Genomic DNA, 18,590 nt, shown 5'->3' with positions numbered 1-18,590 from the left:
TCTGGGTCTGAGTGTTCAGATCCTTACCAATTGTTAGAACAAGCTGACAGAAAAGTGCATTTAATCAAGGCAATCCCATAGACTTACATTGTAAGTTTGTGTCGCTTAGCATGCACTTCTAGCTTAACATAGATATCAGTCGAGGTCAACCCAGACTGATCAAAACTCTTGATACGGTATTCTAAATCCAAGAAAAAGAACACCATATAAAGTGCACACTCAAAAAAACATGAAAAAGCTTTATTGTTAACAAAATTACTCTTGAATATACATGTACACAACAACTGCTCCTTTTAAAAATAATTTAAAATGGCTCTAATCCACTATCATGTAGTATAAATGCCAGTAATCCTTATGTTGTACAAGTTCAATAAATATATCAAAGCCCACATATAGGCAGATAAGTTCTCTAAGGCTCTTTTCACACTAGGGATTTTTCCGTTATTGAAGTTCCGTCGCATGCAGTAATTTTTCCGCCACGATGTCCCGTCACTGTATAACGTCCGTAATGAATCATGGGCATATACGGGTGCAAACGGGCAGTTACAAAATCCCATAGGCTGCAATGCGATTTACTCTCGGCCGTCAGGGGTTTTGTAACGGCAGGTTTTTGCTGAAAATCGTGACGGAACATGCGATGGAACTTCAATAACGGAAAAATCACTAGTGTGAAAAGAGCCTAACATTTAACAATACATGATTCAGTAATAAAGATTGCAGAAGCCTACATAAAGATAGAGAACTTAATACAATCTGTGGACAAAGGACCAGATGGAGGAGTAACAATGGTACTTGAAGAGTGCCTTATTGGAAACCCCACGCTTTACATTGCCTCCTGGTGACTTCCTCAGGGGTGCTCAACTCTTATAGTTTCTCCACAACAGGCGAAGACCGCTGGACATCTTCTTTATAGCATAGTTCATTAAATCTCCAAAGAAGGGGCCAACCCCTTTAAATCTGCAACACAGGACAATGTCTTCTGTGGATGTGATTTTCCAACTGTCCTCCGCCTTGCTGGTAATGTAATTGCTGCTTATTTTCTGCTCAGAGATTCCATGCGTGAAATCCCCAAATTGACCCTACATCTAGACTTACCCTCAAGATGAAAATACAAACTTGGAGGGTGGCAAAAGATGTTGGTTGTTCCCATTAAACTGTGTGTAAAACTTGGTGCAAGTATGAACAAAATGTAAATGTTATTTATGGAAAACTCATTGTCAGAATCGAAAACTCAAAGCAGTATGTCTTGAAAATATACAACAATCCAAAAGAAAACAAATGTGCAAAAACAGCAGTCAGTTGTTGTGACAAAAGTGTAAGATATTTTCTGACTCAAATGGGATTTACGTACAGAAAAGCTAAATGAAACACCAAGACAGTTAAAATAAGTTTACAATCACTAAAGAGAAATGTAATGAATTGTGGAAAATTGGATGAAATTTATATTCAGTGATGACAAATGTGTAGTGCCCAAGGAGATGACGCTGTTCTGATGAAACATATAAAGATAAAATAGAAGACACATTTCCCTAATATTTATGATATAGGGTTGCATGTCAGGTAAAAGACCTATGTACAATTTTTAGACACTTTACTCTGCATTAATTTAAACAAGTTTGGTAATAGTTTGGTAATAGTTATTAAGAGGAATAATGCATCTTTTCACAAAGTAAAAAAGCAAATCAATTGAATGACGTTGCTTGCAAGCAGTTTAAATCTAAATTCAAAAAATGTATGATGCAAATAAAACCTATTGGTCCATCACAAGGATTCATTCAGCAAAGATATGTCAATATTCTACCAGAAAGCTGTAAGCTATGATTTCTTCACTTCCCTATATATATTTCTTCAAGCTTTGTTCACACTTCCGTGTTTAATAAAAGCCATAACTCTGTGAACAATCTGTTTTATGGCAGCACCATAAGGACACTGATGTCCGTGTTTCATTATTTTTCATGGCAAGAATTTTGGTCAATAACTGCATTATCCTTGCTTTCAAAAATGCCAGGAAGGTTTTTCTGAATCCCAGACAGAGGTGCTCAAGTGTAAACATTGCTACCCTTTTATTTTTATATTCCACATTTTTTTTTGTCCACATACTTCCTCACCATATGGCCATTAACCCCTTAAGGACACTGCAGTTTATTTTTTTTCCTCCTCGCCTTTTAACCCCTTAAGGACACAGGACATAAATCTACAGGGTGGGCCATTTATATGGATACACCTTAATAAAATGGGAATGGTTGGTGATATTAACTTCCTGTTTGTGGCACATTAGTATATGTGAGGGGGGAAACTTTTCAAGATAGGTGGTGACCATGGCGGCCATTTTGAAGTCTGCCATTTTGAATCCAACTTTTGTTTTTTCAATAGGAAGAGGGTCATGTGACACATCACACTTATTTGGAATTTCACAAGAAAAACAATGATGTGCTTGGTTTTAACGCAACTTTATTCTTTTATGAGTTATTTACAAGTTTCTGACCACTTATAAAATGTGCTGCCCATTGTGTTGGATTGTCAATGCAACCCTCTTCTCCCACTCTTCACACACTGGTAGCAACACCACAGGAGAAATGCTAGCACAGGCTTCCAGTATCCGTAGTGTCAGGTGCTGCACATCTCGTATCTTCACAGCATAGACAATTGCCTTCAGATGACCCCAAAGATAAAAGTCTAAGGGGGTCAGATCGGGAGACCTTGGGGGCCATTCAACTGGCCCACGATGACCAATCAACTTTCCAGGAAACTGTTCATCTAGGAATGCTCGGACCTGGCACGTTCCCTGAGTTTTTCCAGCAAGATAGTGCACCACCACATTATGGGTGTTAGGTCCGAGCATTCCTAGATGAACAGTTTCCTGGAAAGTGGTTTGGTCATCATGGGCCAGTTGAATGGCTCCCAAGGTCTCCCGATCTGACTCCCTTAGACTATTATCTTTGGGGTCATCTGAAGGCAATTGTCTATGCTGTGAAGATACGAGATGTGCAGCACCTGAAACTACGGATACTGGAAGCCTGTGTTAGCATTTCTCCTGTGGTGTTGTTATCAGTGTGGGAAGAGTGGGAGAAGAGGGTTGCATTGACAATCCAACACAATGGGCAGCACATTGAACACATTTTATAAGTGGTCAGAAACTTGTAAATAACTCATGAAAGAATAAAGTTACATTAAAACCAAGCACATTGTTTTTCTTGTGAAATTCCCAATAAGTTTCACATGACCCTCTTCCTATTGAAAAAATAAAAGTTGGATTCAAAATGGCCGACTTCAAAATGGCCACCATGGTCACCCCCCATCTTGAAAAGTTTCCCCCCTCACATATACAAATGTGCCACAAACAGGAAGTTAATATCACCAACCATTCCCATTGTATCAAGGTGTATCCATATAAATGGCCCACCCTGTACATCCTGTGCCTGCTCCCACCATAAGTGCTCCACACTCGGCTCCACCTGGCTTTGCCATGTTGTATCATAGGAGCAACAATCCGGTGATAGGAGTATGGTAAGTGACCTCCGGCCACCATAAGTTATGATGCCCGACCCCCCCCCCCCCCCCCATAGCACTGGGGGCTCTGATGAGCACCAGGAAACGACCAGAACCTGTCTTTCTTTTTTAGGCGCCTTGATTAGCATTTATCATGGCATCTCAAAGGTTAATGACTGGCATCGGAGGCATGTGTTGTTCTATTTATCTATTATTAATGATTATTAGAATTGTATAAATTGTCATCTGGGTGCAAACATATAAAGATGCAGCAGCACAGTGCAAATGCTAAGACATATTTGTGAATGTTAAAAATATGATAATTTTTTGGACTGCATTACTATTATATTAATTATATAGGCAACATATTCCATTTAACCCCTTAAGGACTCAGCCCATTTGGGCCTTGACAATTTTATTTTTACGATTTTGTTTTTTCCTCCTCGACTTCAAAAAATCATAACTCTCTTATATTTTCATCCACAGACGTAATATGAGGGCTTGTTTTTTGCATGACCAGTTGTCCGTTGTACTGCCATCACTCACTTTACCATAAAATGTATGGCGCAGCCCAAAAAAATTACTATTTGTGTGTGGAAATTAAAAAGAAAACCGCAATTTTGCCAATTTTGGAAGGTTTCGTTTCCACGCCGTACAATTTACGGTAAAAATGATGTGTTCTTTATTCTTTGGTTCAATACGACTAAAATGATACCCATGATAACATACTTTTCTATTACTGTTGCGCTTAAAAAAAATCGCAAACTGTTTTTAGTCTAGAGAGTTACCTTGGATGGTGCTTAATCATACACGCCACAGCATAAAAAATTCAATAATGGAAAGAAATTGACGGCACTCTTCTATATGGTAAACTTGTTTTTAATGTAGAAAATTTGTCCGTTTACAGATGCAACATGGCCGACGGGCCGTTTCACACCACCCTTGGCGCTTAGTCGTGACCTGAAGCGCCCTGTGGTACGTGACTAAGGGCACGACTAAGTGCCATGTTGCATCTGTAACCGTACAAATTTTCTACAGTAAAAGCAAGTTTACCATATGGAAGAGTGCCATCAATTTCTTTCCACTTGAGGAGGAAGAGGCTTGCATGCTGTGGCTTCAGTTCTCTGCATGATACAAAGCTGACAGATTCCCTTAAATATTTTTTTTTTTTTTTTTATGTTCATGACTATAAGAATATAAAAATTTTTAGAATTTTGTGAAAAAGAGGACTGATTGAACCCGATGTATAAAAAGTACAATTTCACTAAAAAGCATATCTATTAAATGTAAGTAATTAAAGTTCTTCTTATGACATTTCAGACCATTATTGAGTGCCTCAAGTATATTACGACGGGGGCTTTTCCACCTGGATCAAAAGGGAATACCTTTGTACATGATCCTAAGGTAACTTATAAGTATTTTCAACTGTCATGGGCAATTCTTATACTATTTATTTATTTATTTATTGAAAGTCAAGTTAAATGGTAGCATTCTCCCCCATACATAAAGATTTAAGTCAATATAAAATAATCTTTCACAAATGCTCATTGGAAGATCACATTGGTGAAGACTGTGATCTCAAACCTGCACTAATTTTCAGGAAAAAAAGAGCTACATAGAACAGTCAAACCCCTACAGCAAAATAATAGTTATCAATAAGAGCTTTAACATCACACTCCCTAATCCTGTTGTAGATGTGCTTTAGTTGCAGTTAGGGCCCTTTAACACAGGCCAGCCAGCTTATGATAAGGTGATCGGTGCTCGTTTGCTGAGCTTGATTAATTGTATGGTGCTTTACTTAGTCATTGTCAGCCGCAAATCTCCTGTTTATGCAGTGATCTCTGTTCCTTTTACATGGGCCAGTAATTAAAAACGAGCATTTCTAGGAACGCTCATTCAGCTCACAATCACCCGTGTAAAAGGGCTTTTTAGGCTTTGTTTATTGGCTCATGTTTAAAATTTGGATATTTAATTCCACCTTAGGTTGCTCATGAAACAGATGTAAGAGCCCAGATTCGTTTACAGCTCCGGGATGTGAATGGAGAAGTTGTAGCAGTTCAGCGGTCTATGGTGTGCACACAGAAAGGGAAAAAGACTGAATTTAAAACACTCGAAGGAGTCATTACAAGAATGAAGTAAGCCTACTACATTTACATTTGCTTGCTCAAACACTGGTCTAAAAAATGTTGTGAACAAGGTCAATGTTAAAAGGGATTTGCATGACCTAGAACAAGAGTGGCCAGACTGTGGCTTGTAAGCTGCATGCAGCTCCATTCTGCTTGACTGCAGCAATCTCTGCCACATTAAAGGGGTTATCCAGAAAAAAAATTGTTTTTATATATCAACTGGCACCAGAAAGTTAAACAGATTTGTAAATTACTTCTATTAAAAAATCTTACTCCTTTCAGTACTTGTGAGCTGCTGAAGTTGAATTGTTCTCTCTGATGACACCTGTCTCGGGAACTGTCCAAAGTAGGAGCAAATCCCCATAGCAAACCTATTCTGCTCTGTGCAGTTCCCGAGACAGATAGAGATGTCAGCAGAGAGCACCGTTGTCAGACAGAAAAGAACACATCTGTGGCAGATGTGCCACACACAGGCACTTCTATTTGAAGGTGTCAGCTGATGGCAACTTCCCTGCCCACAAGAGAGGAGCAACAGCAAAATGTATGTAACTTCGGTATGGGCTATACAGGGGGGGGGGGGAGATACTGTTACTACTACAAGGGGGGCTGCTACTACTATGGGGGGGAACATGCTGCTGCTACTACTAGCCAAAGGCAGGCGCTACTGCTACATACAGGGGGCTGCTACAGCTATTTCTTAATTTTTAAGTTCTTGCATGTCATGCAGCTATTAAAAATCTAAAGTCTATTGAACGTGGCTCTTATGTTGAGCGAGTTTGGCCAGCCCAGATCTAGAATTGTCGAGCTGCTAAAAGTTTTAAGGATCTATTTTTTAAATGAAAAATGGAAATTGAGGCTCAAGGTCAATGAATATTGGATGATGATATGTTTATTATAATAAAATAGATATGATAATTAAAGTGTGTGCCGAACCTCACAGGGCCCTTGTGGGTCGGCAAATACACAATAAAAATTCACAATAAATATACAAATATAATACGGCAATTGTAACTTATATCACCAGGTAATTAGTAAAATTCATAAAATTTTAACAAATTTGAGTGTCCACAGTATCCGATAAAACTTAAAACTTCCAAAATTATCCACAGTGTCTGATAAATCAGTAAAAATTATCCACAGTGTCCGATAAGCCAGTCGAAAAAATAGAGATATTCTTGAGAAATTGATCTAATAGTTCAGATGGTGGGTACTATGAAAATGAAGTGCATATTAATCTCTTAGTAGTTTTGTTCAAATGAATCCCCTTGTATGTGAATTGTTTGTAATCCGATGTATAAGTTCTGGCTCTTTATGCAAGAGACTGGGCAGTCTCAATGATATGCAGCGATGTTTGACATGTGATACAATGTATGCATACAATTGTGTAAAGGGTTTAGTTCTCTTGAATGAAACACCTGCTGCTAGAGATTTTTCAGTCTCAAATTATGCAGTGGGTTTTGGTGGGCAATTAAACAGGGGACTGCAGCGCTTCAAAAGTACAGCATAGCTGTATACATAGTACCTGATGTGGCGCTGGTGGTCCCGGCTTAGTACAGATAATGGTCAGCTGTTAGAGACACGGCTTGTCTCAAAAGGTACAGAAAATTGTAGAGGATCCGATTCTTGTAACGGCTCTGATAATTAATTAGCCCGGTGTAGCGTATCCTTGTGGCTGGAGCGTTGCACATAGGTTTGATGTGCCGAAATTGAAGGGTTCTGTCTCTGGGATATTGGCTGTATGGAGTGGCACTTATAAGGGAAAGCTGGACGTGTTTCAAGTCCTCCGTAGGACTTTTCCTCAGCAGCTAAAAGTAAAAGTAAGTTCCCAAAGTCCTTTAGTGGGGTTTTTATATGTATAGCTCCTCCCTTTATGGGAGGATATCACAACCACTTAAAAAAAATAGTAAGTTGGGATTCTGTGGAAAACGTGGTGGGAATCCATCTTTATAGAAGACTAAAACATGGTATATAGTTACTTATTATATAAAGATAAATATGATTTGAAACTGTATAAGTGTCTTTCTATAATAGAGAACTGTATTAAAATGTGGGTATATAAATAAGGGTAAAAATTTATCTATATACGGTAATTTTTTGTAGGGGCGTCCGAGTTTGTATATTTAAAAATCTGTCTCATAATGTAGACGTATGGGCAAGATTTGGTGTTAACAAGTATGGGATAAAATGTAACATTGAATGAATAAATAATCAAAATGAAAGTGCGAATAATAGATCTTGATAAAAATCTTAAAGAACTGAACACATATGTATCGTATATACTCGAGTATAAGCCGACCCGAATATAAGCCGAGGCCCTTAATTTCATCCCAAAATCCCAGGAAAAGTTATTGACTCGATTATAAGCCTAGGGTGGGAAATACATCATCCCCCCTGTCATCATCCAGACCCCCGGTCATTAACACCCTCATCATAATCACCCTGTCATCATCCCCCCTTCATCATCACCGCCTGTCATCATCCCCTTGTCATCATCCCACACACCCCCTTCATCATCCCCTTGTCATCATCCCACCCCCCCTTCATCATCCCCTTGTCATCATCCCACACCCCCCCTTCATCATCCCCTTGTCATCATCCCACCCCCCCCTTCATCATCCCCTTGTCATCATCCCACCCCCCCCTTCATCATCCCCTTGTCATCATCCCACACCCCCCTTCATCATCCCCTTGTCATCATCCCACACCCCCCCTTCATCATCCCCCTGTCATAATCCCCCCCCTTCATCATCCCATTGTCATCATCACCACATGTCATCAGATGGCATGCCCGGGCTTGCTGGGAGTTGTAGTTTTTAAACATCTGGAGATCCGCAGGTTTCTATTAAAAAATAGAAATATTAAAATATTAAAAAGAATTATACAAATGTAAGAGTATGGAGAATATGGGAAATTTTTTTTAGAAAATGGGGGAATTTGTGGTAACCTGTGAAACATGTGAGAGAATTGGAGCATATGTGTATTGAAGGGATACAATCATGTTAGACTAAAAGAAAATTATTACGAGAAATGGGACAGTGTGATAAATGTGAATTTAAAGGGAAATTGTTAAATATAGGGGAGGAAGGAAAAAGGGGAATCGGTATGGTAGATAGTACATTATAATTAATCTAAAAACCCAAAAACTTCTAATTCACTATTTAATCCCTTGGGTGCTAGAAAGTTAAATTCTAAAATTTTCCTTGGCTCGGCTCTAGACATTTTTGGGATAAAGTTGCCACCTCTCCAGCCTTGTTGAATGGATTAAATGGCTACAAATTTGAGATTATTCCGATTTCCTTGATGAAATTGCTTAAAATGAGCAGATAATGGATGTTTCTCTCTTTTTTTTTAATGTTGTACCTATGTTCTAATATTCTTGTTTTTAATGCTCTGGATGTGCGACCTATATATTGCTTATTACAAGGACACTGAATTAAATATATGACCCCCTTTCTGGCACAATTCAGGAAGTCTGTAATTTTATATGTAAAATTGTTGGTTGTGGATTTTACCTCTATTGTCCTTTTATCAAATTGGGTTGCCCTGCAGTTGGGACATTGTCCACATCTAAAAAATCTTTTTAGGTCTACAATAGTAGATAGTAGGGATCGACCGATTATCGGTATGGCTGATATTATCGGCCGATAATCACGATTTTAGGCATTATCGGTATCGGCAATTATCTTGCCGATAAGCCGATAATGCCCCGCCGCCCGCACCGCGACAGCCACCCACTCGACCCGCCGCACCACAACCCCGACCCACCGCACCGCACCCCCGACCCACCGCACCGCGTCGCACCCCCCACCGTGATGCTGGGGGGTATACCGGTATGGATTTTTGCCCATACCGCTATACCGGTCGGGCCCCTTCCCCACCCTCCGAGTCAATAAAAAAATTAAACTTACCCGTAATGGGGGTGGTCCGGGCCATCCATCCTTCCTTCCTGTAGTGTCCGGGGGCGTTCCGGGTGAAGGGTGAACCGGTCCGGGCTGTCCTTCTTCTCCCACGGTCTTTTCCTCCACTCCGGGCAGGCTCCGGCCTAGTACGCTGCATAGACGCCGCTACGCCGTGACGTCAGGTGCGTCGCTGCGCACGGGCGTCACTGCGCAGCGGCGTCTATGCAGCGTACTAGGCCGGAGCCTGCCCGGAGTGGAGAAGATGACCGCCGGAGAAGGACAGCCCGGACTGGTTCACCCTCCACCCGGAACGCCCCCGGACACTACATGAACGATGGATGGATGGCCCGGACCACCCTGACAGGTAGGGGAGAGAAGCGGGTGGTGGCGGCGGCGGCCTATGGCCCCATAAAAGCCACTGCAGATCATTGATTTAAAGCGCCCGTTTTAAATCAATGATCTGCAGCGGTGTCGCAGGGGGTTAAATAGCCGATAACTTATACCGGAATATCGGTATAAGTTATCGGCTATCGGCCCTAACCTGCACCGATTATCGGTATCGGCCCTAAAAAAACGATATCGGTCGATCCCTAGTAGATAGGGATTTTTGTTTGGGGTTACTTGTTCTTTTTGACTTTAACTCTCTTGCACCAAAGGGATTAAATAGTGAATTAGAAGTTTTTGGGTTTTTAGATTATAATGTACTATCAACCATACCGATTCCCCTTTTTCCAAATATATTCCTAAATCCACATTCCTATCCTTCCTCCCCTATATTTAACAATTTCCCTTTTAAATTCACATTTATTACACTATCCCATTTCTCGTAATAATTTTCTTTTAGTCTAACATGATAGTATCCCTTCAATGCACATATGCTCCAATTCTCTCACATGTTTCACAGGTTACCACAAATTTGTTCATTTTCTCAATTTTTTTTCCATATTCTCCATACTCTTACATTTGTATAATTCTTTTTAATATTTTTATATTTCTATTTTTTACATTCCTATCTATTTATATATGTGTCTAATCCATAGATTCATTTTACATATGTGTTCAGTTTTTTAAGATTTTTATCAAGATCTATTATTCGCACTTTCATTTTGATTATTTATTCATTCAATGTTGCATTTTATCCCATACTTCTTAACACCAAATTTTGCCCATACGTCTACATTATGAGACAGATTATTAAATATACAAATTCAGACGCCCCTACAAAAAATTACCGTATGTAGATTAATTTTTACCCTTATTTATATACCCACATTTTAATACAGTTCTCTATTATAGAAAGACACTTATTATATGAAGATAAATATGATTTGAAACTGTATAAGAAACTATATACCGTATATACTCGAGTATAAGCCGACCCGAGTATAAGCCGAGACCCCTAATTTCAACCCAAAATCCCAGGAAAAGTTATTGACTCGAGTATAAGCCTAGGGTGGGAAATACCTCATCCCCCCCTGTCATCATCCAGACCCGTCATTAACATCCTCATCATCATCCCCTTGTCATCATCCCACACATCCCCCCTTCATCATCCCCTTATCATCCCGCACATCCCCCCTTCAATTCCCTTATCATCCCACACATCCCCCCTTCATCATCCCCTTGTAATCATCCCACACCCCCCCTTCATCATCCCCTTGTCATCATCCCCACCCCCCTTCATCATCCCCACACCCCCCCTTCATCATCCTCTTCTCATCATTCGCCCTCAGTGGTCTTCAACCTGCGGACCTCCAGAGGTTTCAAAACTACAACTCCCAGCAAGCCCGGGCAGCCATCGGCTGTCCGGGCTTGCTGGGAGTTGTAGTTTTGAAACCTCCGGAGGTCCGCAGGTTGAAGACCACTGCGGCCTTCAACATCATCCAGCCCCCCCCCCCCCCTTAGTTCTGAGTACTCACCTCCGCTCGGCGCTGGTCCGGTCCTGCAGGGCTGTCCGGAGAGGAGGTGGTCCGGTGGGATAGTGGTTCCGGGCTGCTATGTTCACTGGGGGCGCCTCTTCTCCGCGCCTCCGGCCCGGAATAGAGGCGTTGCCTTGACAACGACGCAGAAGTACGTTGGCAATGAACGCACCTCTGCGTCGTTGTCAAGGCAACGTGACTATTCTGAGGCCGGGCCCGAAGCGCTTAGAAGAGGCCTCCCCGGTGAAGATAGCAGCCCGGAACCACTATCCCACCGGACCACCTCCTCACCGGACAGCCCTGCAGGACCGGACCAGCGCCGAGCGGAGGTGAGTACTCAGAACTAAAGGGGGTGAGAGGGGGCTGGATGATGTTGAAGGCCGCAGTGGTCTTCAACCTGCGGACCTCCGGAGGTTTCAAAACTACAACTCCCAGCAAGCCCGGACAGCCGATGGCTGCCCGGGCTTGCTCGGAGTTGTAGTTTTGAAACCTCTGGAAGTCCGCAGGTTGAAGACCACTGCGGGTGGGGGAGTTCACTCGAGTATAAGCCGAGGGGGGTGTTTTCAGCACGAAAAATCGTGCTGAAAAACTCGGCTTATACTCGAGTATATACGGTACCATGTTTTAGTCTTATATAAAGATGGATTCCCACCACGTTTTCCACAGAATCCCAATTTACAATTTTTTTAAGTGGTTGTGATATTCTCCCATAAAGGGAGGAGCTATACATATAAAAACCCCACTAAAGGACTTTGGGAACTTACTTTTACTTTTAGCTGCTGAGGAAAAGTCCTACGGAGGACTTGAAACGCGTCCAGCTTTCCCTTCTAAGTGCCACTCCATACAGCCAATATCCCATGACGTCACGAGGGGGCGGGCGAGACGTCACAAAGGGGCCGGGTGTGACGTCACGTCTGGCGGCTGCGAACACGGAAGCCCGCACACATCGTTCGGAGTAATGAACTTCAGGACACTGTGAGCGGAGCTCTGAACTGCAGGGCAGCGCACAACCCCTTTAAGAGCCTCTCCTACTCTTTATCTATTTTTTTAAATGCTTTACAGTTAAATTGGAGTCTGTCAGCAGCATTACCCACATCAACCAGCTGGTATTGCCTGCCTTAGTGCAGGTTAAACTGATCAAAATGGAGCCACTTTTGCTGAGATATTGTTAAAAATCTAAATGAGGCTCTTGGTGCACCCAGGGTATTCCTGGCCCGTCCCTTTACGCCTCCTAATTCATATTCATATGTTCCATCTTTTGCACATTCTGAAGAAGAATCAGCGCACCTCTGGGCTAGGGAATGCCCTAGGTGCAGCAAGAGCCTCATCTACATACATGGATTTTTTTTAGGATATCTCGGGAACAACTGCACCTAGGAAGATAAAGTAACCACCGTTTTGTCACCTTCACTAACAGACCAGCAGGCTAGTGTGGATGCTGCTGCTGACAGATTCCCTGTTAACACATCCAGTGGTCTAAATTGTTAATTTCTCTATGGGTATATGCTGCTGTCTCTAGGAGGTTCGACACTATGTCAACAGGAAAAGTCGGCTCCACCCAGCAGGGTATACCCACCCACAGGCACCTGAGGTAATCAGTTTTTGCTTAGTGTCTAAGGAGGTAGACACGGTCTGGAGTTCTTTCCAGACCAGATCTCATATTTTTTATTTTCCTAGTTAGGGAATGTGTTAGCTTTTTTATTCCTTTTTCTTTCCTGTTTTCAGGTGGGGACTCAGGAACATAGCGTTCACTGTTTCCCCATTGCGAGAGGTGGCAGGCATCTTGGATGTACTGTTAACCCCCTCTCGCCAACGGTCAGCGTCTGGGGTTGTACCTCATGGGTCTGGGTCCCCCATCTTTCCCTGCTCGTCTCGCTTTTCAAGCCCGGCATGATGCAGGTGACAAAATGCTGACTGAAGACTTCATGACTGAAGACTCCATTAGGTAAGGTGAGTAAATTTCTCCTTTTATTTCCTCCTCTTTATTGTTATCTCCTGAATTGTGGGGAACCCTTTCAGGCAATTGGGGCTTAAAATCAGTGGTGTAGGACTGTGCAGGTCTTCCTTTTCCTCGGCGTCTTTTCATTCAGACGCCGACACTACTTGGGCAGTCACTTTTATTCCGACTCCTCCTGCGCTCTCAGTGAGCGCGGCCCCTATCTCCGGCCATGTCGCTCACTGCGCCGGAACACAGCCCTGCTCTCCTATCGGCAGCAGTTACCTTCATATCGGCAGCGGAGCACTGCCGACTCCTCCTACAATTTCAGTGAGCGCGGCCCCTATCTCCGGCCATATCGCTCACTGCGCCGGAATACAGCCCGTGCTGCCGGTGGTGCTTCTTATTATGGGAGCGAGGACGCCATTAGAGCCCTGCCATTTTTCTTTCTCTGGCCACTGGCCCTTGTCGGGTTTTAGCCCCGCCCACTCACAGCCGCGGTAATCCTTTTCTCTCTCTGTATGCGGCCAGTCCCTTCTCTGCCAATCAGCGCTATGCGCGTGCAGAGGGTTTCTGAGGGCCAATGAGTGGCGCCCTTTGGCTAGGCCGGTCTCTTTCTCTCTCTCTCTCTCTCTCTCTCTCTCTCTCTCCCTTCTCATTGGCTATGCTTCTTCTCCCTCGCTCTCTCTCCTCAGCTGTGCAGCGCTCCTCACAGCCTCTACCTTATTGGGGACACATACACTGAGTGAGCAGTTTCTTAAAAAAAAACTAATAATTTAAATAAATATATAGAATGGAGGTGTCCGGCCTGGTCACCTATTGTTCTTGCAGGGGTTAGCTACTCTACAATACTTGGTTCTGCTTAACCCGCTTGCTCCGCCTGCACCACTGCTTCCCCTGCTATTTCTACCACTTTCCAGTCTATATCGACTTGGCTCAGGTCTCCCGTTCTGTGGTGACAGCCTTGGAGAGGTACGCCCTATGCCGGCCCTCCAGAGGGACCCGCTCTCTCACTATACTAACCGCTCTCGCAAGCGTCATAAGGTGTTTCATTAGGCTCACCTCGTTCCCATTTACCTGGAGAACTTGTGGATGGAGTTTCCGATTGGATACATCTGACATGGTGCACTCATTGGTTTCGGCCATAAGAGACACCTTCCATCTAGTGGACCCAGGAACTTCGGACGTGGCTCCAGAAATTTCCTTTCACAGGGGACAACACAGATATGCCTGATGTGGTGTACTCATTGGTTTCGGCCATAAGAGACACCATCCAGCAAAAGGACCCAGAAACTTTGGATGCGGTCCAGAAGTTTCCTCTCGTCAGGATCTTCGGACGTAGCTCCATAAGTTTCCTTTCATAGAGGATCACATGGATAATCCTGTTGTGGTGTACTCATTGATTTCAGCCGGAAGAGACACCTTCCAACTGAAGGACCCAGGAACTTCGGACGTGGTCCAGAAGTTTCCTCTCATCGTGCCGACCTCTTCCAGGGCTGCGTAACCTCGTTCCCATTCAACTGGAGGACTTGTGGGTGATGTTTCTGATTTGGCCTCCGACTCAAAGGAACGCACGGATGCCTGATGTGGTGTACTCATTGGTTTCGGCCATAAGACACACCTTCTATCTAAAGGACCCAGGAACTTCGGACATGGCTCCAGAAGTCTCCTTGCTTTGTGCCCGACCGGCACCAAGGCTTTCAGCTCTCAAGCTTAATTTTACGCTCTGCTGGTATCCGCCTGGAGGCACCCTGATAAGAAGGTTCGAGCGCGGTATCCCTTCGCCATGGAACTCATTGCTCGGTGGACCTCCCCTCCAACTGTGGATCTATCGGTCTCCCGCCTCTCTAAGGTGCCTACCCGACTGTTGGCTGATGTGGATGCCTTTAAGGACCCAGCGGACATGAAGGTGGAGACTTTGGCAAACTTTGCCTTAGAGATAGCAGGTTCTTCCTGCTTTTGCTTCAGCCTGGGTGTCAAATGCCCTTTCGGTGTCGCCAGGGTAGTCTTCAAGATCCCTCTAGATGATTTGTTTAATCTAGCTCTCTGACGCTCCGCAGCTGGAGATTTTCTGTGTTCTGCTTCCACGGGCAGCCACTCTGCTGCCTTTGCCACAAGCTACCTGGTAGCCACTGTCCCTCCTTATGGCTGAAAGCCTGGAATGCGGACTCCGCCTTCAGGAAATGAGGCGACGGGCGGAGTAGAGTTCTTTATTACCTCTGATAAGGCTCACAGAACTGCTTTCCGTCATAAGTCCTCCTTCTGGTTCTGTGGACCTTTGGTACCATCAAGGGGTACCAGCAAGGGTCCAGCCAAGTGCTTTCACGGGAAGAGGGCTCCCTCCTTCCGGACCTGCCCCGGAGATCGGCTATCCTTTCCGGACATTTTGCGGCCCCATCAGGCACCCATAGGCCTTCCTCGGTCTGAAGGGTCGCCCCCCACCCGCCGACCTTTCTCGGGTGGTTGGTCGCCTCTTACTCTTCCGGGATGCCTGGACTACACACACTCAGGACTCCTAGGACAGGGATGTGGTAGTCAACGGATACAGGATCAAATTTGCTTCCCTTCCTTGTGATTGCCTTTTTCTTTCCTGGACCCTCCGGTTCCCCTTTCTAGCGGAAGCAGTTCGGGGCATGCCCAGCTTCTTTTTTATCCAGGGAGAAATTGTCCCGGTTCATTCAGGGGAACATTTTCGAAGTTTGTTCCAGCCTCTTTGTGGTCCCCAAGAAGGGCGTTTCTGTTCGCCCACTCTTGGTTCTCGAGTATCTCAGCCAGCATCTTCTGCCTTCCATCCCGAATAGTGTCTCTCCGTTCGGTGCTGGCGTCCATGTTTCCCGGTCATCAGCGATAGCTCCGCTTTGCAGCGGACAGTCATTTCCTGTTGTGGCTCTCCATTTCGGTCTGACCACTTCTCCGCGGACCTTTCACAAGGTCCTGGCGCCTGTGATAGCCACCTTTACGGACAGCAGTTGTTTCTGTGATTCCTTACTTGGACAACCTCCTGATCAGAGCTCCAGCCACGGCCCAGATCCTTGAGAGTCCTCCAGACCTTTGTCTCACTTCAGTTGGGTGTTCAATCGGGACAAGTCCAACTGCTCTCCTGGGGCTCTAGTTCGACGCGGCCTCTACCCGCTTTAGTTTCCGCCGATTAGTCGGCTGACTCTCTTACAAGAGTCCGATGACTTCGGCATCCTGCTCCAGTTTCCATTCGCGTTTGCATGGATGTTCTGGATTGTTAAGCGGCGGGCACGGAGGCCATGCCATTTGCCCAGTTTCATCACCGACCCCTTCAACTGGTGATTCTCTTCTGGTGGGACAGGTCTCCATTGTCTCTCGACCGCTAGATTGTTCTCGGGGCCTTGGTCCTCCGAGAAGCCCTTTTTCCCCTTCAACATGTTTGGGCCTAGGCCAATTCTTTATTGCCCTGCTTCTTGGGAAATTTCCTTTGGGGCGGAACTCTGGTTCCGACATCTCAGCGATCTTCATTCCGGACGTTTCTGGGATGTGGTCTTTCTCAGACGTGCAAGGCAAGTGGTCCCTTCATCCGGAGGGGTTTGCAGTGACCTGCAACCTCTGGGGCGCTCCAGGCGTGGACCTCTGCTCGTTCCGCCACAACCAAACCGTTTCCTTCTATTGGTCGGGCTTTGCCCTTCCTAATCTGTTCCCTCCCCTTCCCCTCCTTTTGGGGTCCTAGGCATCTCACAGCAGAGGGCGTTCCCGCCATTCTCGTGGCCCAGACTGGCCCCGGCGGGCGTGGTACGTCGTCATGGTCAGCCTCCTGAACGACTTACCGCTGCGCCTTCCCTATCGTCCAGACCTCTGGTATCAGGTCTCCTGGGCCACCTCTATTTACCATCTCTGCTTTGACGGCGTGGCGGTTGAGTCAGCGGTTCGGAGGAACCCTGGTTTCTCTCCCCAAGTGGTTCGCACCATGCTGAGGGCTCACAAGCCTTCCCCTGCAAAGATTTACCACCATACCTGGCGATCTTATTTCGGTTGGTGTGACACTCAGCCTTTTTTCTTCGGTCATGGTTGGCTGTAGCTCCTTTAGGGGTCAAAGGTTCGGCCGTTTCCATTCTTTTCCAACGTTCCCTGGCGTTCAATTATCATGTCCGAACCTAGTTCAGGGAGTGGCACAAGCTGCCCCTCCTTATCGTCTCCTTTTTTCCCTTGTGACTTGCACTGGGTCTTAGATGCCCTGCAAGGCCCCCCTTTTGAACATCTCAGGGACATTTCCCTTCGCCTCCTTCCCCGGAAGGTGGCGTTCCTTATTGCTCTTCCCTCTGTTGGAGGGTGTCAGAGCTGGCAGCTCTCTCCTGCAATTCTCCTTTCCTGGTTGTATACCAGGACAAGTTGTTTTGTTTTTCCGTCCAGGTCCGTCCTTCGTACCTGATATGGCTTTGACCTTTTCATCTCAATGAGGTCATCGTCCTTCCGTCCTTTTGTCCGGCCCTTTCTCATCTCTGGAAGCGTTTGTTCCACAACCTGTTGTGGTCGTTGGACAAGACAACCATTTTGGGAGCTTACTGCTGCAAGGGGAAGATCCACCCTTCAGGGTTTGGCTCATTCCATCCGTTTTTCGGGGTATACTGGGCCTCCGCTACGTGGCTTCGGCCTTGCAGTTCTGTGAGGCGTCCACGTGGTCATCTTTGCACACTTTCTCAAGGTGCTACAAGATTCATGCCCCCGCATCAGCTGATGCAACTCTGGTCCGCAAGATGTTGCATGCGGTGATGGTCCAACCGTCCACCTGTCTGATTCCTTACCCACCCAGGGACGGCTTTGGTACGTCCCATAGTCTGTGTCCCCCAATGGAGCCGATAGAGAAAAGGAGATTTTTATGCTTACCATAAAATCTCTTTCTCGAAGGATCCATTGGGGGTCACAGCTTCCACCCTGTTCTGGTGTTTCTATTTCAGTCATCTGTCCGAGGGTGTGCTCAGTTACCTTTTCTTCTGGTTGCTCGGACAGTCTGTGGTTTTTTTCTCTGGACCTGTCGGTCTTCTCCTATTGCTCTGGGACTAAAACTGATTACCTCAGGTGCCTGTGGGCGGGTATACCCTGCTGCGAGGAGCCGACTTTTCCTGTTGCCATAGTGTTGAACCTCCTAGAGACAGCAGCATATACCATAGTCTGTGTCCCCCAATGGATCCTTCGAGAAAGAGATTTTACGGTAAGCATAAAAATCTTCTTTTCTGCATTACCAGCTGATATGTTTTTT

The 18,590-nt window shown here is 45.0% G+C and overlaps 1 protein-coding gene across 1 annotated transcript in view; it reads left to right on the top strand.

Moving 5' to 3' along the window:
• The window catches only part of RAD50 (RAD50 double strand break repair protein), a 252,502-nt gene that overhangs the window by 20,765 nt on the left and 213,147 nt on the right, over positions 1 to 18,590 (top strand). The window contains exons 3-4 of the mRNA XM_056575038.1: positions 4,810 to 4,893; positions 5,473 to 5,624. Coding sequence (XP_056431013.1) covers positions 4,810 to 4,893; positions 5,473 to 5,624 — 236 coding nt within the window. The remainder of the gene's footprint in view (positions 1 to 4,809; positions 4,894 to 5,472; positions 5,625 to 18,590) is intronic.

The sequence above is a fragment of the Hyla sarda genome, chromosome 4, assembly GCF_029499605.1.
Source record: "Hyla sarda isolate aHylSar1 chromosome 4, aHylSar1.hap1, whole genome shotgun sequence".
NCBI classification, from domain to species: Eukaryota; Metazoa; Chordata; class Amphibia; order Anura; family Hylidae; genus Hyla; species Hyla sarda.
This window is presented reverse-complemented; position numbering and strand designations above follow the sequence as displayed.